Raw genomic sequence first — 26,869 nt, 5'->3', positions numbered from 1 at the left:
GTCAGCAGATTATGTAAGAAGAGGTCTCTTGGCTGTGTGCAGGGCCTCTCTGTCTGTATTGTTCGTCGCTGGTCAGTTGGAGGTTGTTTGCCTCTCGCTCTGCTGCTTGGGTGGCAGGAATGATGGTGGCGATCCACTGACAAAGTATGATACTGAAATAAATACTGTACAGAAACACTATCAGTAACAACTAGGGGTGTGTATTGGCAAGAATCTGGCGATACGATACGTATCACGATACTAGCCTCACGATACGATAAATCACGATACTGTTAACAAGGCGATATTTTTTTGTTTTTCTTGTAGTGAAAGATTATTTCCCTGGAAAAACTCAATTACACCAGCAATATGCATATTTTTATTCCATTAAAACAGTATGTGGGGCCGCAAGGTGGTCTAGTGGTTAGTGCGCAGACCTCACAGCGAGGAGACCAGGGTTCAATTCCACATTCATTTTCTACCGCTTTTCCTCACGAGGGTCGCGGAAGGTGCTGGAGCCTATCCCAGCTGTCTTCGGGTGAGAGGCGTACCCCGCCTGGTGACCAGCCAATTACAGGGCACATATAGACAAACAACCATTCACACTCACATTCATACCTATGGACAATTTGGAGTGGCTAATTAACCTAGCATGTTTTTGGAATGTAGGAGGAAACCGGAGTACCCGGAGATGGCCGAGGGTGGAATTGAACCCTAGTCTCCTAGCTGCGAGGTCTGCGCGCTAACCACTCATCCACCGTGCAGCTTTTCCAGCAACTTGAGTAATACAAATGCTGTACTTTTCAGTCATTTACGAATCATCCAGGATTAGGGGATTTAGATACCAGACACCACCTAAAAACCCTCTTCTACTAATTACAGCACATACTTTTTGTACCAATACCTACTAAATTCCTGTGAGGACACGCGTTACAGTACTACTAGAGCATGTGATGGAAAGTCCAACCAGATACTTTTGAGAGTTTGTCTCTGTATTTGTTTTTACAGCTTGGGTACAGGAGAACCTCAGCCTTGGGTTTAAGTGCATTTATCATCGGGATGATCTGTCTCGGCTCCAAGATGGCAGCTGCACTGTGAAGCCAGATAGTTTGGGCCAAATTGTCCCCTAAAGGTGGCCGTGTTCTTGTGACCTGTTAGGATTGGATTAGGAATACATGTTCATGTCATTCTGCCATCTGGTGCTGTGTTATGGCTTCATTTTCAGCTTATCGTGTAGCATTGATATTGTTGTCATATTTCTGTCACCGATGTTTTGTGTGTGTACAAATGTGAAAGGAGGAAGCTGCAGGATGTGTTCACTTATTTACTGTCATCACAAGGCCTTTTTGGAACTAATGTGGATTTGTCCAGACTGCATGAGGGTGGGATTTGTGGTTTCTGTCTGTATTTATATTTTGTGACCTTAACAGTACAATACAGTACAAAATGCAGCATATATCATATCAAAACATTCTACATACGGACCCAAAACATAACTTTTGACTTTATAAATTTAGCACGGCTGCCGTCCTTATTCAGCATTTCTTCCTGCTTGTAAGAAATGCTTTGTAACGCTGCCTCAGTCAGTGTGTTGCCGGAATTAACATCTGCGGTGCAGAATGGGAGGTCCTATTGCATTTGAATGCACATTTACCAGTTTGATACAGACCCCATCCAAGCTTCAGACAATGCAACGGTCACATGGTATACAGTATATGAGGTGAAGATTGGGGGATGATTCCAGTAAAAGTACCAACTGTACAAATACAACATAGCGCACAATATAATCTGTCAATGATTTTCTCCTGTAAATAGATAATGACAGTTTACCCGACTTGCTGTTTTACCAAGCAGTAAAATGCCACAACTATGTCCCGTTTCTTTTGTTATTATTTAAATTATCGGGAAAATTACACAAGCGTTTATTGCATATTTGTAGCAATTGAACCTTGAACAATTTGTTCAAGGACATTGGTCTAGCTTTGATGTGTACGATTTCAAAACCAACTGTACCAAATGTATCAAAAAGTGGCGAGTTGACTCCATTTCAAGGGATTATACTTGGTACTATTTCACAAAACGTTCTGGGAATCGTCACACTTTCTTCTCTTAATGTCCCTCGTTGATGCTGGTTCTTTTCTTAGAATGAAAAAACCCCAAGTCAAAGAAAAACATGCCAGTGAATCCTTTGATTGTTGTTGCAACTCATCTTTCGCAAGGTATCAGAGTCCAAATATTGCAGTTTTTAAGGGTAGTCAAATTTTGAATGTGTGCGTCACTCTTATTCAAAGTATTTGTATTGTAGTATTGTACTGTACTGCAACACCGAAGCAATTCCCCGCTATATAAAACTGTCCCGTTATGACATGGTTGCATATGTTGCTATGCTGTGATTAACTGAAGACCAGGATTAATGGATCTGTAGGATTATACTTAGCAGCGGTAGTCAATTAGACCAGCTCATAGATCCAGATATCCTTTTTGTGGCTGAGTCATTTCCTGTTCACATTCTTGCCTTGATTTTCATACTCATTTTGTAATAATACAACCTTTCTTTTTTTTTTGATTGCCAATTATTAAAGTGACGCAACAATTTTCAGGAACGAAACCATGGAGTGCTTCACGGTCCGCACACTTTCGCAACTTCAACATCTGGCCATCTGATCAGACTTCCTCTACGCTCAAGTAACACTTGTTTTATTTGGAGAGCTCCCCGCTGCTCCAAATCGAGCTCCATGTTGTTTCCTGTACTTTGGAAACTACCCATCTTGGAAAGCATCCCCTCTATCAAGGGGAACATTTGTCTATTACGTCCTTGCTATTTTGTTCAATGACTAAAAAGTGAGTTTGTGTGTATTATTTTGTTTTATTTCATGGAAAATGTTCCACCAAAAAAAAATCTATTTGAGTCCACCCACTCACAGCTCACAATATTGTGCAAAAGTTGTTGAATCAGCTTTGGGCACCTCAAGGAACTTTGCATACTGTTTCTTTAAATTTGAATATTCTAATTGTAGGTAGGGCGTCACAAAGAAGGTAACAAAATTATAAACGCAACACTTCTTAGTTTTTCTTGAATCTACCATAATTTAATAACATTGAGGACATTGAGGCATCCATCATGCCGAATATATATATAAATATCTATATCTATATCTATATATATATGGTAATGGTAATGGTTTTATTTCATTTGAACATGCATCAGATTACAATTGAATGCATCCCATAATCAGTTCCCAGTTCCACATGTCCAAAAGGAGTAGGAAGAAGCAAAGCTTATTAAATCCTACCCCTCCATCTGGTACTTTTACAATCTGTAACTGTTACATTTGTTCACTTCCTGCTTTCCATAATACAGTTTTTAGTCCTAGTAGTCGTAGTCCTAGCATAGCACAAGTGTTTTAAATGTAGTTCTTCCCTGAGATCATATTTCTCCTCTCTTGTAGAGAAGTATTGGATGACATTTTTAGCTAATTGGTTATTTTTAGCCTTATGCATTATTTTAGCTGTTTGAAGATGAACTATGTCAGCAAGTTGAAGTATTTGTGATTTTAGAAATAAGGAGTTAGTATGTTCTCTGTAGGCGGCATTATGAATTATCCTGACCTTTTTTGCAGTACATTTAGCGAGTGAAGATTGCTTTTATAGTTATTACCCCATATTTCCACATATTTCCATATATATATCTACAGATTGATAAAAGCTTCATCATCAGTGATGACAATGAGTGGACTTTCATGGCGACAGATACAAAACATCAACCTTGCACCATTTGTTCAACGTAAAGTATTCAACTGGCGAACAGCTTCACAAATATAAACAGTACTCTCGTGATGCAGGCGGTGTCTGAGTTGAGCTGGGGGGGGGTGCGTGGGTGGAGGGTTTCCTGGGGATTACCATGCTAATCTGAGGACAGACGGGGGACACCTGTGGTCCCACAAAACATTACGGATTACACTGGCATTCTATGATAATGAAGGGAGGATTGATGGACTTTGGACAGTGTATGCCTCAATGCTGCCCTGCTTTTTTTACTCCAGTCTAATAGCTCTGGTATTGATCTTCTGTTTGTGATGATCATCATGTTAAAAAAACACCTTCTGCGAGTGTCAGGGAGTCATTTCCGCAGGGTTGAGCAATTTACAAATGTTTCTTATGACTTGGCTCGTTGGCTTGTTGTGGCGTGTCGTGTGAGTAGTATATTCATCACGTTGCAACTTAACCTTTTTCTCCATTAGATCATTAAAGCAAATGCTATTATGCAAGTTTTCATGCGATACTACGATATCAGTGCTATGTTGACCACATACGATAAATATAGGATGAACAGCTGATGTGGAAAGTTATTATTTTTAATACTTTGAATCTGTACAACCTTTTGTTGTACATTTTTCATCTTTTAAAATCAATTTTCCGTTTGAGCGGTTACAAGATACCTCAATCAGATTATATGTTCTTTCGGATTGGCACTTTTCTTTCGGAATGAGGTGTATACAAAGGTTAAATTCTTTCCGTTTGAGCCCCAAAACTGAACCCAATTGGAATATTGGCTATTGTAGGAGAACAGCTACAAAATTTGGGCTAAGATTTCCCTAGAAAGCTGACTCATACGATAACTGTGGTGTTTAAAAACCTGAGGGTTGATGGTATATAGCTGGTATATATATTGGTCTCTGACATCCCAACAACCTCTCAGTATGGTCTTCACTGGCAGCATCGTTACACAGCAATATCAGAGAGAAGCATGCCTGTCATGTGGCCTGTTTTCTTTTTAGCTCCTCCAGCCAGCTGTGTTGGGAAGGTTGTGCCCCTGCAGACCTCCTGGGAGATGGTGGGTGGTTGGTGGGATTTAAGACAGCTGCCTATTTTTGGTCCTTTTTATGACTCAATATTTTTTAATGAGAAGATTTGTGTATCCTAATTGGTTCTGTTTGTATCTCAGAGTCTGAGCCTGAGGGGAGATAAATATGAACATAGAGCAGCAGCCATTAGCGGAACGTCTGCTTGTCTTAAATTACATAAAGCTCCTCCTTGCAAGAGGCAGCTACTGCATAGTCCGATAGCCTGAAGGCGCTGGGGATCAAACTACCATCCACTAACTTGCGGAGCTGTGCCCTTTTTTTGCAGCACTTTCATGTCAGAATTCTTTTGAATATTGCAAGAATACTGGTGCAAAAGCAGAGACAGAAAGTGAATAAATGAAGACCTGCAAGTGACAGGCTTTCAACTTGCTTCCTTGTTGTAGCAACTTCATTTGCAATGTGCAGTTATTATCAGTTGGGTGCTCATTTTTAGGATCCAAAGCATACAGCAAAATGCCACAAATATTTGGTTAATGGCCCCAGTATGCAAAGTTAAGCTTTGAGAAATCCAGTCTGTTGTATGACTAAATGGACTAGAAATTCACCTTTGGCGCACTGATGATGCAGGTATATTTTCCATTAAAATAAACAACTGTCAGGTTTCTATTTGTGTATATAGTTGGCTTTTGTTATTTATATATATTCTGTTTAGTACTTTGATTATATTTGGTTGCCATTTAAGTTGTTTAATTGCCACTTTAGTTAGTTAGTTTTTCATTTACAAGTCATTGGTTTTGTTCCTAATTTCTCATCAGTTTCTTCTTTTTTTGAGGTGATTGGTCTGGGCACAAACATGGAGGCGCGCCCATGTGAGTGCAGGCCAGAGGCTGATCACCTTAATTGGACTCTTCCAAGTGTCACCTGGAGTAGGGAGGGATTAACTGGGTGTTAGTTCGGTAATCTAAGTTGTTTTCTTTAATCGAGTGCGTAAATGTAGACAGGAAGCGAAACTTCAGTGTGGGACTCTTGAAAGACTTAATATAAAAGAAGGGTGTTATAAATGTAAATAGGGTACCTTTTAGACGTATTGCCTCACCCTCTCATTGGGAACTATGGTTGGCCCTTCACAGGTAAAAGCTGCTATGGCTATCCCGGGCTAGTAAGAGGCCATTGTTTTCCAACTGAAAATCTTACAGCCATACAAGTTTAAATATAAGTTAACCATGCTGGAGATGTGTTTTTTTTTACTGTTACCTGTTCAACCACGTCAAGACAATATGTGACTAGTTTTTTTTATCTACAATGTTTGGCTATATGATCATTGATGATCATTTTTGGTAACAATTTTCAACAAAAACCAAAACGTACGACACTCTATACTCTTATTGTCTTTATTCTTCAACATTGTTCTTTAAAAAAAAACATGTCCAAAAAGAAAGAAAATCAAAATACATGCTTGGAGTTAATGTAATCTGTTTTGATGATAATCATTTTCAGTTGTGTTTAACTTGAATTTTTCAGTGTATGAATGAGAGAAAGGTGAGGATAAGTGAGCATAGAAAATGGATGGCTGGATGGATGACAGGAATACAAATTTAATTTAAAAAATTGGCATAAAAGGGGATGCACTATGTCCTTCTGCTTCTCAAGGCCGATACCATGAATCGATAATTCTTAGTTTTTTTTACTGTACCTTTAGATTAGTCCTAAACAAATACCATAATACTACTATTAACAAAACAAGAGTGGTTTGCTGATGTATTTAGGTGATAGTGGAACATACCGCGGCGATAGGAGCAAGCCCCGGGCCTTTCTTTGTAGCAAGCTCTAGGGATAGGCTTGAGGCATAACACCGCAAACATGTGTTGTAATTAAAGCTGAATACATTCCAAATAAACATTTAGTGTGCGTCAAAGCATAAGCAACAACTCTTTTTGATGAATCAGGGCACCGGTAGTTTGAGCATCACATCACAAGAGGATGCAGTAACGTACAGAAGAGATTGTAGTAGAACGCAACCATGGTGTCTCCGACTTGACTAACCTGTAGTACAGATGTGGGCCAGCTGCCAGTGAAGGCGGTTGGAGTTCCCCCGTGGGAAGTGTCTCATGCTTTGGGTCACTGCTTCCAACCATGTTAGTTATAATTTGCAGCGCTTGGTATCAGTTGGATGCAGCTGCGCTTGTGTGTTATCAGAACTTGTACTAGTGATTTCTGCCATTCACACACTTTTGTGTTCTGCTTTTTGGCTTTATTGGGTCTAACAGCTGCCCCGGAAAATTACAAGCAGCAGCTGTGGGGCGATGAGTTATTACGGGATATGTTACGTCTGTAGGATGTAGCAGAAAAAATGCTTTAAAATGGTATGGTATCACTTAACACATTTTTCCCCCCGACCCTCTCTTTTCTGCCCCCACACTGACACTGTACACTGTCACTGACAATAAACTGGGGCCAGACGATGTGATATTTTTGTTCTTGTGCAGTGACTATTAAATAAATGCACTTATGGTAATGGTAATGGTTTTATTTCATTTGAACATGCATCAGATTACAATTGAATGCATCACATAATCAGTTCACAGTTCCACATGTCCAAAAGGAGTAGGAAGAAGCAAAGCTTATTAAATCCTACCCCTACATCTGGTACTTTTACAATCAGTAACTGTTACATTTGTTCACTTCCTGCTTTCCTAATATAGTTTAAGGTTTTTTTTTTTAATAATGCACCTCATACCGAAGTACAAGGTGATATGACCATCCAAGGACATAATGGGTACCATAGTAAGTGTCGTTACTCCATCTGGTACTTTTCCAATCAGTAACTGTTACATTTGTTCACTTCCTGCTTTCCTAATATAGTTGAGGTGATATGAGCATCCAATGACATAATGGGTACCATAGTAAGTGTCAATATAGTGATATGTATAGCACATCATGACTGGTTCAAGACTCTTCATCCTTGTATTTAGCAAACATCAACTGCTTGTATTGTTTCTTGAATTGGCTCATCGTTGGCTCTCTTACTCAATCCATTCTATAGTTTGATTCCACATACTGAAATGCTATGGCTTTTTAACGTAGTCCTAGCATAGAAGTGTTTCAAATGTACTTCTTCCCTGAGATCATATTTCTCCTCTCTTGTAGAGAAGTATTGGATGACATTTTTAGCTTTAACTATTTTTAGCCTTATGCATTATTTTAGCTGTTTGAAGATGAACTATATCAGCAAGTTGAAGTATTTGTGATTTTAGAGACAAGGAGTTAGTATGTTCTCTGTAGGCGGCATTATGAATTATCCTTACTGACCTTCTTTGCAGTACATTTAGGGAGTGAAGTCGTCACTTATGAGTCACATATGTCATGCTGGTGTGCTTTTAAATGGCCCATCTTTATCCGCAACACCGCATCAATATCATTTATGTTTGTGTTATCAATTGACCTCAAGAATTTCTGAACCGCTTAGGCATGTCAAGCCACTTGAGTTGTGATACTTAAGGTTATGTCGTCACTTTACAAAAATGTTGCCTCTCCCATGGTCTAAAACTCTTTAATTGGTCTTCAAACCAACTGACCCTCAGATTCCAAAAAATGGTTGTTGGTTTAAGGTAGCGTGACTGTGGTGTGCTGAATGTCTGTCACAGTTCATTAGTGTTTGGATGACACAAAGTAGGCTCGTGGTACTTGACCTGGACCCTTACCAATCAGCTGAGTGCACCCATAACGTCGGACTGAGATCAAACACATTTCCAATGTTAGATTCCACAGACTGGTTTATTTCCAAGCTACTGCATCGCCAAACACAACACAGCAAATAGTTTTTAATGTGACTGTGCTTCCAGGTGTTACATTTTGTTTTGAATGTGGGACAGGAAGAAGAAACTAGGCTGGTCTCTCTGATTCCCAGCATTCAGTCCGGCAGCAATCTGTTGCCTCCAAGCATCTGCTGAATACTAATTCAATTTCCTGCTCAGTCTTCCAGAGACGACTTGTGTGCACTGAAACCTTTCTTTGTTCCACATGAACTGTTATATTCAATCCTCTACCTTGTCAAGTTTTGATTCCCATTCATTTGTATGAATCTGTTAGGTTGCAAGTGGAATATTTGCCATATTTTTACAATGTTACGCTTTAATTTACAGATGCACTCCTTCATTATTAGACATCCATATAGACTAATCACATAGTAAGACAATAATACATAACAGTGACAAATAAAATAGCCAGTTGGAGACTATGCTCTCTCAGCATCTGACTCTGACTCAACATTATTCATACATGAAAAAGACTTCATGCCAGGATATACATTATCCATCTTTCCTTAGCACACCCCCTCAGAGCTCTGCTGGAAAATCCATGCAGAAAAAGCGGAGACAAAACATTGATAGATGATCTGGGCCATCCAATCACGGAGAGCGGAAAAAAGAACCCCAAGCTGAGCAGTGCATAGTGGCACTATTTGCTTGTTTTTTCAAAGCGGTGGAAACATTTTTATGAACCAGAACCAAACCACTTTTAGTTAAGCTAATGGCTTTTTACAGCTCCTTGCCGGTTGCAACAAATTTACCTCACATTGAAGTTGAATGAAGTTGTTTAACGGGTAAACCGTGCAGACTCTGAGGGTACATGAGAAATACTTCATTCTCCGCACCCTTTGGTCTGTTTGTATCAAACTGTCATGTGTTTTCTGTAAATTGCTGGAAAAAGGATGTATTATCCATTGATTTAAAATTAGCATTATGACTCCTCTGTTGTTGACTAATTTGCCATACCTTTGAGGCACTTTTTTCAGTCTGTGTGAGTGACAGTAAGAAAAGCTCTGATTCATTTGCATGTATAAATCTTTAGACTGGGAATAGAATAAATGTCATTTTTAGAAAATATATTTTGAAAAATATATATACACTTGGAAATGTTTTTGGCCAGTCTGAGAAATGGCTTTTTCCTTGGCAGTCCTGCCATGAAGTCCAGAATTCTGAAGTCACCGCTTCAATGTTGATACTGACTCCGGTGTTTGGCGGGTACTATTTAGTGCAGCTGCCAGGTGACGACCTGTGAGGCGTCTTTGTCTTAAACTACACACTCTCAGATATTTGTCTACTTGCACAGTTGTGCAGCGTTTTTCTGTCCTTGTTAGACCCAGTTTGTGCTGCTCTCTGAAGGGAGTAGTAAACAGCATGGTAAGAGATTGTAGTTTTAGTTTAGATTTTTAGATGGGTTTTCTAATAATCTATTATCCTTATAAAATGATGAACTTGGATTAGCAGCCATACCAGGAGATTGATGCAGAGGACTGACAGTTGTTGATAGTAGGCCTCTATGCAAAAATGTACATCCTTCTTTGAAAATCATCTGATTCATTTTGTTTGTGAAATGGATAAAAATGTTTGTGAAATGGGAAAAAAATTTGTGAAATGAATGAAAATGTGTTTTTCTTTGGAAAACAAAGAAATTTGCAAGTGATCCCAAACTTTTGAGTGGCAGTGTATATGGTCTTTTGAAGGCAATTTTCGATCCACTCTGCTCATTGCTGTTGTTTCACTCAGTATTCCACATGCCACACCTTTTTCCTGTTAAAGTTTTTGTAACAAATCAGAAAAGAGAGTGATGTCACATGATTTTGATGTAACACATTTTTGGTTTGCTTGGATTTAAAAAACACAAACACTGAACCTAGGGAAAGGGACCAAGTTTACAAACCTGTCAACTGATGTGGACCAGAAAAAGTGAGCTACAGGTGTGAAGCGGCTTTACATAATCCAGACAACACAATCAAATGGTCAATTGTTTTTTTTTGTTGTTTACATGCAGAGCAGAGTGAATCATGGGTGGGCAGTCATAACCAAACTACTCAGAGGCAAAGCAGATGTTGACGACGGGACGAAGAGAAAGTAAAACAAAGCAGTTGTGTAAAAAACTTTTGAGGGTTGGCCTGATATTTTTTTCAGACATGGATTGATGATCAACACATGGATCAAATTAGATGTATCCCACCTTTGGGAAGTCACTTCTGAGGTCAGAAAATAGCAGTAACATATGAATTGCTATCAGGAGAAAGTTGAAAGGAAGTAAGAACTTTATCTGGAAGTGCCAGATTGTACATCAGATCCTACATAGCACAGTTTTTAGAAAGATGTTGAGCGCCTCTTTGATAGCTCTTCACAGCCTTTCTGTCTGCTCTAAACATAGTTGTGGTGGTTTCAACAGGAGCACTTGGTACACTTGGACAGGATACGTTTTCAAGGATCCTTACGGATCAGACCCAGTTGCTACTCTTAGGAAATTGCCTCCTTTGATGAGAATAAATTGATTTCAACACATTCCACTGCATTGCATTCCCACTGTTCCATGGACTTAACTAATGGGAACCAACTTTGTGTTGCTAAATGTTATCTGCTTCTCAAAACAATAGACACTCAACCTGTTTAGTTTTACGGTGTCCTATACATCCTTTATAGTTTGTTGTTTGTAGACATTTGATAAGCTTGTTTGCACAAAACAACCCAATAGAATCCATTACAAGTACTGTATCAAAAATACCGCATTTCTTTTTTGTGTGTTGAGCTTTGTTGTCAATCTGGCACGGTTACAGGACCCCTACGATGTGATGATATTTCATCATCCACGTCTAATTAACTGTGGCATTCTGGTCTCTTTCAGAACTCCATGAATCTTCCTCCAGACAAAGCTCGCCTGTTGCGGCAGTACGACAACGAGAAGAAGTGGGAGCTCATCTGCGATCAGGTGGGTTCATCTGATTTGATCTTACGTAATATGCCATACACTGATGTATATATGGGAATGGTAATGGTTTGATTTCATTTGAACATGCATCAAATTACAATTGAATGCATCACATAATCAGTTCACAGTTCCACATGTCCAAAAGGAGTAGGAAATTTGTTCACTTCCTGCTTTCGTAATATAGTTTAAGTTTTTTTTTATTACATTTTTTTATTTTCTTTATTTTTTGTCCCGAACTGAAGTACGAGGTGATATGACCATACAATGACATTATGGGTACCATAGTAACTGTCAATATAGTGATACGTATCTTCATCCTTGTATTTAGCAAACATCAACTGCTTGTATTGTTTCTTGAATTCCTTCATCGTTGTGCATTGTTTGAGGGTCTTACTCAATCCAATCCATAGTTTGATTCCACATATATGATTGCAAGCATGTCAAGTAGCACAACCACATGAGATGCAATACAATTTATGTAACCAAAATAGTATCCATATAGTTTGGTTACCTAATTTAGTGACTTGAGCAGGGAAAATTGAAGACAGCCTGGCACACCTATAAAGCCCACCTCTCAGTTCAGCATAATGGATGCTAGGCACTAAAAAGACAGGACGACGCACCGTGGCGCTAATGGAGAAAGGACTGACCTTCTATTTGGAATGACAACTAACTGTAGCCTGGGGATGGGAATTTGACTACACATTTTGGCTTCCTCTGGTCCTCCATTTAGGTTGGCACACCAAGTGCCTTGAATTTTCCCCTAGTTCCTTAACTTGCATGCCTTCTTGGCAATGTCAGCATTGCGTTTTGTCAGATTGATTCTATGCCTCAGCAATACTGCCTGTTTTTCCTGTTGTTGAAGTTTCTAACCATGACAGGTGTGGTGGTGTTATTCCTGCCGGACACGGGATGCATGTATCCATATTGTTGACATCCACATCCCACCCCCTTTGACTGCAGAATGTTGGCCACCTGTTGCTCTGGTGGAGCAACATCTTGTCCTCCGTTGTCAGCTGCACTGGGATTGGACCTGCAAGTCCAGTCACAATTACATTGTTAAGGCACATTGACCGGTCCATATCATCCAATCTGCATGAAATTTGCCATATCATGTGATCATTTTCAGCATTGTGCTTCTTTAGAGCGTCCACGTTTCCTGTCTGACCATAAATTCGTTTGGAAAGTGATTTAATTCTTTATATAATTTGATTCATTAGAGATTTAATGCCTTCATGGCAAAGGCAAAATATAGCCAGGAGTCCCAAACCGTATTATTTTCTCGTCTACATTACACTTGTAAGAGCTGTGTTGATTGAATGTACTCTGAGTATATACGCCTGTCCTACCTTTTGGTTCCTTTATCTATTAAATCTTCTCTCTGTCGTGATACACTGGCCTGGCTTCAAGTGGCTTAAGTGGCGCAGCGTGATCTCTCACATCAGTTAGCCGGTTAAATAACCCGGCCTGTTATTTGCGTCAGCGCCGCGTGTTGAAAATAACATAGGGTGCACACTGGTGCACTGAGCTGTGTTCTGAATGCTTCACTCAACCCGCAGCGTCCGCCGTGACTTGAGAGTTTTTCTGCCTTCATGAACAGAAGAGAAAATCGGACAAGAGATCAGGAGACCACCACCCACCCCGAGTGTATAGATAGCCGCTGACCCTGAAGGGTACACTGCCACAGCGCGCACAGGGTGGCTGACCGACAATCAGAGGCCCGTTTTTTCTTTGCTATTGTTACAGTCAGGCTTTAAGTGAAATAGTAGGTCACTGTTGCTTAGACGTTTTTTTGAAAATCTCTACCTTGCGGACTCTTACAGTAACTTAACTCAGTGCTTCTCAAACAGTGGGGAGAGATATGAGCTGTGAAGCAAAGTATTAGTGTCTTAGTGCATTACCTGCATGGTATTCATGCTTGAAGTATACATGAGCCTCCATCTAGGTGACAGCAGTCCTCAAAGTAATCAACAGGCTGCTGGTTCAACCCAGCTGATGGTGCATGAGCGATGGAGAAGCTTCTGACAAAAATAAGGAGATAAACATCTGGAAATGTGCCTTAATTGACCACTGTCCTTACTTCTATAGACCGTAACCCAGTATTTTCCTTTGTCATTGGAGTCTTTGTTACCATGGCAACACTATAAGAGGGAGATGGGGGAATGGGGATGACAGGTATGATGCTGCGAATAACAGACCCTGCAAATGCAGGCACATACCATGGATATAAAGGTCGTAAGATAAAAAAATAATAAGACAAGATTAAATATGTGCAATAATTTTAGGAAACACATAGTCTGATAAATATGTTAAAAAAGATCTATCACCCATAACTACATATTTTGCTGGTTATATCTACATAGGGCACTCGGTTTGGTCGTAAAAAGGGGACCTTTTTGGCCCAATTATGGCACTTTGATTTGAGTTGTGGACTCCGATAGAGCAGCTGTACACAATAACCAGCACACAAAGCTTTCTAGATCTTCCAGATTCTACACCTCTTTCTCAGTATTTCCATGGAATTCTTACTTCCGGCCTAAACTGTCTTGTTTAATTTACTCCACCCTTGGCCCTGTTCTAGATACGCCCACTCCGCTCTGATTGGTCACACTTGTGATGCGTAGGTGCAGACAATGTTTTTTGTAAAGCCGAGCGTGCAGACCCAAAATCCAAAACGTCTTTCAGGGCTCACTTCCAAATGAGCAAACCTCATTATCTGATGCGTTGGCATCATTTAACATGAGAATACAACATTCTAACTACATTTATAGATCAGAAAAGTGACAAAAAATGTAATGTACACCATATTTTTGTAGTGTGTTGTCATAAGACTCTCCATTGTTTGTATTACTTGTATTGCTAGATGATATATTGCATAATTTTTTATATGACTCTCTATTAAAAGTCTTGTGAAAACACGTTGAGATTCATTGCTCTTTTGCGGCTGATTCATGCATTGCTTTTTATTATTGATACTTCTTAGTCTAGATTTCTATTTTGGCAAATGCGACTGTTTTGTCATGGTTCAGTTGTCCATATGTGACCTGCCTTGAATGAATGGTTAGACAGTGAGAGCCTTTTTTATTAGCCTCCTCAGGCCATGCATGCCATTTAGGAATTGTATTGTATATAATCCCAAAAGAAGGAACTTAATGGGCACAAAAACACAAATCTTCATGTTCTTAATAATGAGAATAATAATCCCACTCCTTTCAGTGATCTGAATTAGCACTAATCTCACGCTACATAAAGCGTCCTAAATTTAGAGAGAGGGTGTGGTATCTGTGGATTTAAGTCTTCCATCTTATCCAACTGTTCTACTGTCTTTGATCCTGATTGTGGGTGGACCTGGTCTTTCAAGGGCATTCGGTGACAACTTTCAAGACAAGTTGTGCTGAAAGCTTCTTACCGCTCATGCAGTGACATCAGCAGACACAATACTGTCAGTAATGTCTGTAAGCTTTATTGCAGCGCTGCTTTTGTCATTCCGTCTGCAGACACTTGGCATTTCTGATACATCTTTGTGCTGGCTTCAAAGAATAGGGAAAAAAAAACATGAGCCGGTCTGAGCTGAATCTTTAACAGACGGTACAGTTGCAGTTACAATGCTCAAGAGAGTCGTTTCAAGCACAAAATTGTTTTGGCATAAGCGGGAAAGGAAATATTAGCCTGAGAAGCGGAGTTAGGCAAAGCAAAGTTGCAGTTTTCCCAGAAAAGCTGCGTCACTCATCAATCAATACGTCAGGTTAAATGGGTTCAATCTTGTATCCAGATTTGCTTGAATAGGAAAAATTTGGTGCAAAAGTTGGAATTTATTTAGCATTTTCTTTTATCGCAAAATTACATCAATAGAATCATATGTTCCATATGTATTTATGGAATCATGATTCAGTTTCTCTTTGACAGCATGAATGAATAAGCCAAATAAAGTCATTCCTTTTATATCAGGACCTGTTCTCAATCTTTAGAAGTGAATTGATTTTTATCCTTTTAATCCAGGGGTCTCAAACACGCGGCCCGCAGGCCAAATGTGGCTCGCAGGACACTAGTTTGAGGCCCCCGCCTTGGTATGAAAGTTTAATGTTAGTGCGGCCCGCGCAAGCTGTATGGTATCATGTACCCAGAAAAAATTACGTTTGATTAATGTTCATGTTAAAGGTTAAATAACTGTTAATAGTTATCCTCCCTATCTGTGTGGAAGTGGTAAGTTTTTAAGTTTAAGTTTAAAGGAAATAACTTGGAGGCTACTGTTTAGGTCGCTAGCTCTCTAGTTTGCGAGTTAGCATGTGTCTCAAGACCCTGCAGTTGCGCAATATGTTGTAAATAAAAAGAGTATAAATGTGGCTATAGTCGTGTTTTGTCATGTCTACAGGGCTCTAATAATGCTTTGTTCATTTTAATCTGAAAAAAATAATGTCTACCCACCAACTATATGTGGTTTCTTAAGTTTTTATTATTTGCCGTTTTATTATTATTATTATATTTATTTATTTATTTATTACTGATTGATTGATTTTCTTTATTCTTGATTTGTTTATTTATTTTTCATCTTATTTTGTGCAGAAAAATAAAAAGTAAGATATTTGAGAACAGTGGAATGTTTTATCAGAGCTTTTCTTGTAGAAAATTGGAACCAAAGCAAAGTTTATTCATTTTTCTGTTTTTAATAAATGCGTGTTTTTTTGAAAACCTGATGCGGCCCAGCCTCACCCAGACCCTAGCTCCAGTGGCCCCCCAGGTAAATTGAGTTTGAGACCCCTGCTCTAATCCTTTCACCTTCTTCATTTCACAGGAGCGATTCCAAGTGAAAAATCCGCCTCACACTTACATCCAAAAGCTGAAGAGTTACCTTGACCCGGCAGTCACAAGAAAGGTGAGGCACCCTTGCATGCTTAACATGTTACCGTTTCCTACGGCCTTGTTCCACGACCAGAAGTTCTTCTTCCCACCCTGACCTCCTATCTCCTTGTACAGGGTGTCCCACCAGCTGAGCAAAGATAGCACACAAAGCTCCTTATTGAACCACATTGGCAACTTTCTAGATACAAAACAAGAAACAGTGTTTCTCAGTGAAAAGGAAGGAGAGTTTTTATCTCTGTGTGTGTACTTTGAGAAGCCTCAGCTCATTGGACCACTGATACGATACCACGGGCTCACAATCACTTATTGAGAAAAGTTGTAAAAACTGTAAAAGATACTGTATGTGATGGAGGAAGTTGGATATAAAGAACTTTATACTGATGTGGACGATGATAAAGAATCCAATGTCTATCAGGCTATATTTTCTCTGGACCGAGGGCCGAGTAAGTACTACTTATGTTTTCGTAGTACTTAATCTCAGAAAGTACCCCCCCTAGAAAATGTTTTTTTTTTTTCAAATTAGCTGCAGGTATACCCGCTACCTATCCTTTGCTACCTATAACACATGGATATTTTATTTGTGTAGCTTGCATCTTTAATGCACAAAATGCATGAAAGTACCCCCCCCCCTTAGAAAATGTTTTTTTTTTTTCAAATTAGCTGCAGATATACCCGCTACCTATGCTTTGCTACCTATACTTTGCTACCTATAACACATGGATATTTTATTTGGGTAGCTTGTATCTTTAATGCACAAAATGCATGAAAGTACCCCCCTAGAAAATGTTTTTTTTTTTCAAATTAGCTGCAGATATACCCGCTACCTATGCTTTGCTACCTATACTTTGCTACCTATAACACATGGATATTTTATTTGGGTAGCTTGCATCTTTAATGCACAAAATGCATGAAAGTACCCCCTCTAGAAAATGTTTGGACACCCTTGCTTGGAAAATATTACCTTTTCTTTATGATGTAAAAAACACTGTATGGGGATTTCCAAATTAGCTGCAGATATACCCGCTACCTATGCTTTTGCTACCTATAACACATGGATATTTTATTTTATTATTATATTTATTTATATTTAATCATAATAAATTATACCCACCCTGTCACAGGTTAAAAAAATATATAATAATAATAATCTCAGATCATTAGCATTAAAGACACAGAAACACACAACTACATACTTTGAGTAGTCAGTAGTCGGCCAACATGCTTCCAGGACAATATTCATATTCACACTAGATCATGGTGGCGGTAAAGCCATCAAAAAGGAATGTGGGACGTCTGTTTTTTTTATGTGTGACATATGGGACTGTTGACTAACTGGTTTTTGGGTCAACAATGCGCCGCGGTTGCTGTATTTGTTCGCGTCAACACGTGTCATTTTGTTGTTACAGTAAAAGTCTCTCGAGTTGTTTAGCTGACACAAAACAGAATTGCTGACTCTGCACGTCGAGAGCTTGAAGGGCGCACTGCTGGTAATTTGAAGGGTAAAGTGAACATTGAAAACGAGACCCGAGGAAAAAAAAAAGGTGACATTAGAGAGGGATAAATAAAACAAATGAGATAGAGGGAAGAGGAGGAGACAAAAAGAGGCACCGGAGGAAAAAGAGAGAGTTATGGGGCTTCTTTCTACATTCCTGCGCCATCCCCCTTTTTCTTCAAACTCAAACAATTGCTACTTTGTGCAGCAGTGAGAGCTGGAGGTCATTGCCTCGGCTTTTCCATACAGACAGGCCCCGGTGCATTCCTTGGGGCAGCTCCCAGCCAATGGGTGTCCAAGTAGGTTGCACTCCAATATAACTAGTCCTCAAGAATGTATCAGCCATTGATTTCCAGAATCTCAGAAATCTACACTTTAGCTCTTTTTCTGCTTTCCTGTCATATAGCCTCCTTCTCTTGGTTGCAGCTGGTTGTACTTAAGTGGAGTGTGGGTTGCCTTGGGGAGAGGAGGAGGATGGGGGCGGCGGGAGGGGGAAGTTCTGCCTCTGGGAGCCTACACAGTACCCTGAAATATGCTTTCCACACAAAAGGGCTCCTCCCTAATAAAAACACACTGTTTCTCATCTCCTCGTGTGCCAAACATACACCGCCCAAGCCTGAAGACACAGCCTAGGAACAGCGCTTTCTCTATGGAAGTTTACATAGGATTATTTCCTCCCTCATATTTTTCAAACATAAAAAGTCATAGTTTCCTCTTCTGTACTCTCTTTGATACTTTCAAATGTCCTTACTATGGAGCATGTTTTGCTGCGTAGCAACACGAAAATGCTTATTTTTCTGTTTTCAGCGTTTGATGATACACTGCACCAGAATGCAAATGCTCCCTTCGGCCGAATCCTAACATAAATAACATCTTACATCATTCATCAACCACAAAGTAGTTTGCTAAATTGTGTCACTTAAAGTGACAGTCACTTAAAGTGACACAGTCCTGAATTTCTACTGTTCCTACTGTTTATTTGACAGGTTTTGTTCTTCAGTCCAATCAGTGGGAAGACTTTATCATTGTGTCACACACATTTGTTTTGTCAAAGTCTCCATGGCACTGTCCCTATATATATATATACTGTACTATATATATATATGTTTTTTTTTTACCAATTAGGTTAGTAGATGTTATCTGGCTACCAGGAAAAATTCTAGCTATTTAAGGAACCAACATGAGTAAACAAGATCATGTGAGCTACTAAATATTCACTGTTTCCAATGAGTCAGCTCTTTTTGTTGTTTACTGCTCCGTGGTTGCTGGAAGCTCCATGATCCAGAAAAAAAAATGCTTTATGGAGAACCTAATCATTGCTTTATTTTTTTGGTCCTAGTGGTTTTACATTAAGATACATTAACTGTGACTGCTGCTATGCGCTATTTTAAGCCAACCACAAACAACCCCGTGCTGTGAATTGATGAACCGTTCTGGTTACCTTGATAAAATATTAACTCTCCTTTCCTGTCTTGCCTAGAAATTCAGGCGAAGAGTTCAGGAGTCCACCCAAGTCCTTAGAGAACTGGAAATTTCATTACGGACCAATCATATCGGGTGAGTCAGTCATTAAACAGGATTCTCTTCTTTGGTGTTTTTGGGGTAAGTCGAATACAGAAAACCTAAGGAGAATCGTGTTGGGAATCTTGATTCCTTTTACTGATTTGACTTTTACTGAATTCACCTGAGTGATTCACTAAGGTGAATCGAGTACTTAAGTCGGGTGTTAAATTATTTTCTAATGACCAAATATAGTGGTACCTCGGTTAACATCCACCTCAGTTAGCGTGTTTTTGGTCAACAACCAAATTTTGCCTTGGCTTGCCTTAGGTTTGCTCACTTCTTAAGTGTCCAAAATATTGTTTATTTATGCCACCATCTTGGATTACTCAGCCAAAGCAAAATCTCACGGTACTTGTACGTGACGCGTGCAAGGCATTGTAGGCTGTGGGCATTATTCTAGGTTGTTTGTAAACAGAGCCGGTACTGAGACTTTACAGTTCAAAGAGAAGACCATCGTCATTTCCGAGGGAGTGACTCAATCATTGGCTGCAACTTCAGTTTCTGGGTAACAGTCAATCAATTTTACATCCATATCACATTCTGGTACAACATAAACATTCAAACTTATTCATTGCATGGTTTTACATGCTGTTTATACACAGACCAGACGTCAAAATAAACAAAAACCCTAAATGACGTCTGCCTGGCAATGCCGTCCAGGAATTGTTTACAAAGATTAACTTAATTGCCCAAGACCTTATGCCGGTAAACTAGATTACATCAATAATCTTCTTAATCTAGATTAGACAATGGCGCATTAGCATAATGGGAGTGAGGTAGCGGTGGTACTGGAGGAGGGGGATGCTGCGCTGGTGTCGCCCTCTCAGACAGTGAATAATTACTGCCTGTGTTCAGAGGCATAAAACATGGCGGGGTGGCTGCGTATAATGGCAGATTGTCGATGCACTTCTAACATGTTGCTCAGTGGTCACCCAACATGTGGTGAATGGAAGGATTGTGACTCGTCCCGGGGTAATGATTACCATGTGGCACAACATGACTTACACCTCCTGGTGTTTTTTTTTTTTTTTTTTTTTTTTTCAACCGTCCTGCCAGGCACAGCTTTACTGGACCCCTCTCTTGAGTCTACACACAGTAACACCATGGGAGTGCTAATAAGGAGGCAGCCATGGCACTTTGGAGAGTTTATTGTCCTTTTCCACAGTAGCACTCTGTATACCTGTGTGCCATTATGTTTACACCCTGCAAATTTCTCTCATTAGCAAGCAATTAGTCCCATCGGAGGCCTTCATGACTGGACTAAATAAGGATGCTCTATGTGAGTCGGTTGATTTTTTTTAGTGTATAGACTTTTGATTATTGTGTGTACTTCTGATTATAATAATATAATATTTTGTCATAAAAAAGTTGCTCAAATTTTCTGATGATAGTGATATGCTTCACAGAGCAAAATGGATGTTGGATATTGGTAAGAAATCAATATTGAGCATCTCTAGTTGTAAACAGTTTCTATTGAAAATGATGGAGGTGATTATTATGATTTTATGAATCCAATACTTCTCTACAAGAGAGGAGAAATATGATCTCAGGGAAGAACTAAATTTGAAACACTTATATGCTAGGACTACGTTAAAAAGCCATAGCATTTCAGTATGTGGAATCAAACTATGGAATGGATTAAGTAAGACCCTCAAACAATGCACAACGATGAGCCAATTCAAGAAACAATACAAGCAGTTGATGTTTGCTAAATACAAGGATAAAGAGTCTTGAACCAGTCATGATGTGCTATACATATCACTATATTGACACTTATTATGGTACCCATTATGTCATTGTATGGTCATATCACCTTGTACTTCGGTACGGGACAAAAAACAAACAAAAAAAAACCTTAAACTGTATTATGGAAAGCAGGAAGTGAACAAATGTAACAGTGACTGATTGTAAAAGTACCAGATGGAGGGGTAGGATTTCCTACTTCTTTTGGACATGTGGAACTGTGAACTGATTATGGGATGCACTCAATTGTAATCTTATGCATGTTCAAAACCATTACTATGTTTTTTGTCCTGCTGTGTCCATTGTGCTTGAAGCAGGCAATTAATGTATATTTAATTTTTTTTTTTACTTTTTATAGGTGGGTGAGAGAGTTCCTCAACGAAGAAAACAAAGGCCTGGATGTTCTGGTGGACTATCTATCTTTTGCACAGTACGCTGTCACGTAAGTCACTGCCAGCCTATTCACTGTATTGCCCCATGCTCCATATGCAAAGGTGACAACCAACACAATGCTGCCATTCTGCAGAGCCGCTGATGCGTCACCACACAGCACACACTACTGCCTGCTAGCTGGAAAAAGTCACTCGGGTCCTTTGGCTTCTATTCAAAGATCGATGGTGGGATTATTAGTCAGTCATGAGGTCCCCTGTTCTAAGAACTTTTGCACTTAAGTGATTAATTCCAACTCCCCACCTCACCATATGTCACTCTACTGTGTCCACATCATGAATGGTAGCTATCGTTGTGTGTTTACACTCGATGGCCACCACCGCGGCACAAGAATGAAAACCAACATATGCTAGATTATAACTCAAACGAACAGCTCTTTTTTTCAAGACTCTGCCAAATGCCACAAAGTACAGAGTCTTGCTGTACCGAACTATTCTGACTTAATCTCTGCCTAAAATCTCAATTAAGCAATTTCAAATGTGGTGTTTAATTGTCATTAAAAAGCTTAATTTGAATTTTCACAGATATTTGAGATATTTGTTTGAAAATGTTGTTTAAAATCAAAGACATGCAGCTAGTTTGTTTTTATGGTACTGTTTATAGTTTCACTATTTATTATTCTTTTATGGGCACTCATTGAAATACTGTGATGCCAGAGAATGGCTGTGATATATTAGAAAGCTTATTACTGTAATGCTCGGCGAGACACACACACACACACACACACACACCCCAGACGCAATTGCCGACACAACAGGCTGTAATTACAGGTTTGAATGATCTCACATTAGCTACAATAGTCCCTAATAAAAACATGGACTGCCAAGCTAAAACTCAACTCTGAACCCTCAACATCACTTCCTGTCTGGCCGCCACTCAGCTCTTCTCGGGAACAAATTTATAGCAACACACAATAATGAGTTTTATTTATGTCATAAATGGCTTATTTACTCCGATTATGTCTCATATATTGGATATCATAAGTGTAAAGTTGACTATAGGGGTGTTATTTCATTTCTAGAGGGCTCTTACTATGTTTTTCCTTAAGAGGGTCGTAAAAAGCTTTTTTCTATGCTCTTTAAGCAATCCTATTTTGCGGAAATTCACTTGTTATGGTCCCGTCTGGAACCAATTAACTGCGATTAATCATGATAAACAAGGGATTACTGTATAGTACCTCTTCCTTACTGTATCGTACTCTGACAATAAGTCAACACATAGTGTAGATAATTGTGTTTTGCTGGCACTGAGGGGGCTGCAGTTCGATTGTAGGGAAACATGAATTCCAACATGTACTGTACATGTACATGTACTTTTTTTTTTTTGCTGTTGCAGCTTCACTTTCAACGTTTGTATTCATGATGCAACAGGTTCGATGGAGATGGTGTTGAAAATAATCCAGACGCCCTCCTGGACAAGACCAAACCTTGGAGTCGCTCCATTGAGGACCTGCATGGAGGAAGCACAATGTCATCTCCCCTCAGTGGGAACAGCATCACCCGGTCGGGGAGACACTCAACGATACGGTATGATATGTTTCTAACATCAGGCAATTCACTGAGGTTTTGTTGCGATGTCACACTTTTTTCATGGTACTGCTCTGAATGACTTTAAATAGCTTAAGATACAGACAAGCAACACTGGCTTTACTCATAATTCTAACCCATGACTAACAATGATTTCCCTTGTGACAATGAATTTTTTTTTTGTTTTTGTCCAATATTATGCATTTTCAAATAGGAGGATTTGACAGCAGTTAATTCACAAAGCCATGCTAATATATTCTATAATCCCTCTCATTCCCTTGAAGCATGCCCATTGATTTACACGACTTCTAATCCTTCAGTTTGAAGGGGGTAACTTGAATATGTTGTGTACAATGAGCTCTATTGATGCAAAGAATCACATGACTGCTATTAAGAGATCCTTGCATTATCAAGTCTACAATTTTCTACTTTTCTGTGTCACATTTTCCCCATCCAGACAGAGAGATCTTTTATCCCCAAACTTAGTGACTGCACTTTTGGCCCACGGAGCAATTTCACACCGGCACATTATATTAATATGTTCTAATCCTGGCATTGCGGCATACGTTAATTACAGATAGAAGCATCCTCACTGGGGTTCATCCTGTCTTCTGTTCTGTCCTTCATAGTCTACTCCTCTGTCTCCCCGTCTTCGACAGCAGGCAGGTCTTCCATACACTCAAACCCCCCGCAGATCCATCCAAAGACACACTCAAACACACACAACCCTTGGCTCATTGTTGGTATACCACCCTGCTTGCGCTGCCAAGTTTATTTATTCCGCTGTCTGTGTCAGGGATGTGAATTATTTGTCCTGGCAGCCTCCCCTTCCTATGTTTCAGACAGATTTCTCCTCTCTTGGAAGCAAATAGGTTTTTTTCTGCCGCTATTGTTCTGTGTGCTCCCTGCGTGGCTCCCCTGAATGCCATCCGCCACAGTTTCCATGCCAAAAGCCCCGTAGGAGCTAGAGACTAGACACAAACAGTAACAGCAGATTGGATAGTCACTCAAACGTACCTGCAGTGTTTCATTGTTCTATGTCATGATGTCAATATAGTCACTGACTAAAAAATGTGTCCTAATTGACTTGTGCTTGTTCCAAACTGCAACCCTGAAGGACTCAGAGCTCGCTCAGCTGTCCAAAGTGCTCTCAAATGAGACGGTATGTTTTTTCTTCATGTAGATGGATGGAAGTGCGAGCAGTAGTCACTTGTAATATGTATGATGTTGCTATAGAACCCTTTAGTAGAACCCTTTACTAATTCCATGGGTTTTAGAGGAGTAAGATATCTCCAGGCAGGTTTGTCTTTAGTTTGGTGGGTTTATTTCTAACAAGTGGTAACAAGGTGTGGTAAGATGTGATGAACTGTGATCTTTGTAATGCAACCAGCATGACAGTGTGTTTTTGTTCCCTTTTTCTTTGGTTGCGTGCTCTTTTTTTGTACTATTTCCGTTTTTGCTCAGTCTGTGTTTCTCCCTTTCTGTTCTCATACCCCTGCTGTCAATTTGTTTTTTGGGGTTATTGAGTTCAGCCGGTAGCGTGAGCCGTCGTCGGAGCAGTGATTATTGTTACTGCTCAATGTTGTTGATTCCTGACACTGCTTGGCAGCATTCATAATTATAATTGAAAATATACTAATGTTACACGCAAACATAATCAGTATAAGTAATTATGAAAACAAAGGCACATAATGCACAAAAATCAATTGGGAAATGGATTCAATATGATTCACAGTCTGAAAAGGATTCAAGTTTAAGACTTTTATACGTGCAAACCAACAGGTGGGAGAGTTAGAGCTTTTCTTCCTGTCGCTCACACGCATCAGTGACCTGCATCGATAACATTGAAAAAAGTTTGAAAAGGATGCATCCTGTTCTATTCATGGTCGAGACTTTTATACGTGCAAACCAATAGGTGGGTGACTTAGAGCTTTTCTTCCTGTCGCTCACGCGCATCAGTGACCTGGAGAGATAAAGTCTGAAAAGGATGCATCCTCTTCTATTCAAGGTTGAGACTTTTGCACATGCAAACCAATAGGTTAGTGAGTTAGCGCTTTTCTTCCTGTCACTCAGAAGTATCAGTGACCTGGAGAAAAAACATGAAAAAAGTATGAAAAGGATGCATCCTCTTCCATTCAAGGTCAATACTTTTTTATTCGTGCAAACCAACAGGTGGGTGAGTTAGAGCTTTTCTTCCTGTCACTCACAAGTGTCAGTGACCTGGAGAGATAACCTTGAAAAAAGTATGAAAAGGATTCATCCTCTTCTATTCAAGGTTGAGATTTTTATACATGCAAAACAACAGCTGGGTGAGTTAGAGCTTTTCTTCCTGTCACTCAGAAGTATCAGTGACCTGGAGAAAAAACATGAAAAAAGTATGAAAAGGATGCATCCTCTTCCACTCAAGGTCAATACTTTTTTATTCGTGCAAACCAACAGGTGGGTGAGTTAGAGCTTTTCTTCCTGTCACTCACAAGTATCAGTGACCTGGAGAGATAACCTTGAAAAAAGTATGAAAAGGATGCATCCTCTTCTATTCAAGGTTGAGACTTTTATACATGCAAAACAACAGGTGGGTGAGTTAGAGCTTTTCTTCCTGTCACTCAGAAGTATCAGTGACCTGGAGAAAAAACATGAAAAAAGTATGAAAAGGATGCATCCTCTTCCATTCAAGGTCAATACTTTTTTATTCGTGCAAACCAACAGGTCGGTGAGTTAGAGCTTTTCTCCCTGTCACTCACGCGCATCAGTGACCTGGAGAGATAACATTGAAAAAAGTCTGAAAAAGATGCATCCTCTTCTATTCAAGGTCGAGACTTTTATACGTGCAAACCAACAGGTGGGTGAGTTAGAGCTTTTCTTCCTGTCACTCACAAGAATCAGTGACTTGGAGAGATAACCTTGAAAAAACTATGAAAAGGATGCATCCTCTTCCACTCAAGGTCAATACTTTTTTATTCGTGCAAACCAACAGGTCGGTGAGTTAGAGCTTTTCTTCTTGTCACTCACAAGTATCAGTGACCTGGAGAGATAACATTGAAAAAAGTCTGAAAAGGATGCATCCTCTTCTATTCAAGGTCGAGACGTTTATACATGCAAACCAACAGGTGGGTGACTTAGAGCTTTTCTTCCCACCCATTGTTTTATCCACGGTGTTGCTTGCGCTTCACACACGCGTGTAGACCCTTTTTGGTTTTTTTTTACATCATGTAGACCCTTTTTTTCTCCACCCTTCACTTAAACTACTAGCTGTGTTTCATGCCTTGTATAAAGTTTGTTGGGGTGGTTACAGACAAGTCAAAACAAGCCGATCTGAAGTTATTACACTCTTACCAGCAATCAGTTAATCATGATTCTGATTTCAGATGAAGATGTTTTTCTTCTGTGTGCGTCACGCTTGGATGTTGCGCAATCAGGAGAGAATTTTTTGTTTCTCGACCATTATGGAGTGGATGGTACCACACCTAGATGTTGCTGTTTACTACACGAGGAATATTCAACTTGCAGACTATATTTCTATCCCACATTCTTATGCTGTGACTCACGAAGGAGTCACGCCTCTTGCAGGGAGGCTGACATGAGCTGGCGTGTCTGTCACTAGTAGCCTGAAGATGCATTTTTCCCAGTGGCTGGTAATTGAACCACGCGACTTCAATCTGAAAATAAACACTGTTGCCCTGAGTGGCTTTTCCCATTACCAGCAACGC

At 39.7% G+C, this 26,869-nt stretch overlaps 1 protein-coding gene across 13 annotated transcripts in view; it reads left to right on the top strand.

Annotated features, from left to right (window-relative positions):
* fmnl2a (formin-like 2a) overlaps window positions 1–26,869 on the top strand; it is a 54,798-nt gene that overhangs the window by 6,084 nt on the left and 21,845 nt on the right. For 7 of the 13 annotated variants that reach the window (XM_058081434.2, XM_058081428.2, XM_058081430.2 and 4 more), the window contains exons 2-8: window positions 11,445–11,528; window positions 16,321–16,401; window positions 19,361–19,437; window positions 21,545–21,628; window positions 23,007–23,162; window positions 23,792–23,824; window positions 24,280–24,324. In XM_058081434.2, coding sequence (XP_057937417.2) covers window positions 11,445–11,528; window positions 16,321–16,401; window positions 19,361–19,437; window positions 21,545–21,628; window positions 23,007–23,162; window positions 23,792–23,824; window positions 24,280–24,324 — 560 coding nt within the window. The remainder of the gene's footprint in view (window positions 1–11,444; window positions 11,529–16,320; window positions 16,402–19,360; window positions 19,438–21,544; window positions 21,629–23,006; window positions 23,163–23,791; window positions 23,825–24,279; window positions 24,325–26,869) is intronic. The other 6 variants (XM_058081437.2, XM_058081436.2, XM_058081432.2 and 3 more) reach the window with 2 other exon arrangements.

Source organism: Doryrhamphus excisus, linkage group LG12 (genome assembly GCF_037039965.1).
Source record: "Doryrhamphus excisus strain RoL-2023G ecotype Guam linkage group LG12, RoL_Dexc_Guam_v1.1, whole genome shotgun sequence".
Lineage (NCBI taxonomy): Eukaryota > Metazoa > Chordata > Actinopteri > Syngnathiformes > Syngnathidae > Doryrhamphus > Doryrhamphus excisus.
The sequence above is the reverse complement of the archived record's forward strand: the minus strand, read 5'-3'. Positions and strand labels throughout refer to the sequence as shown.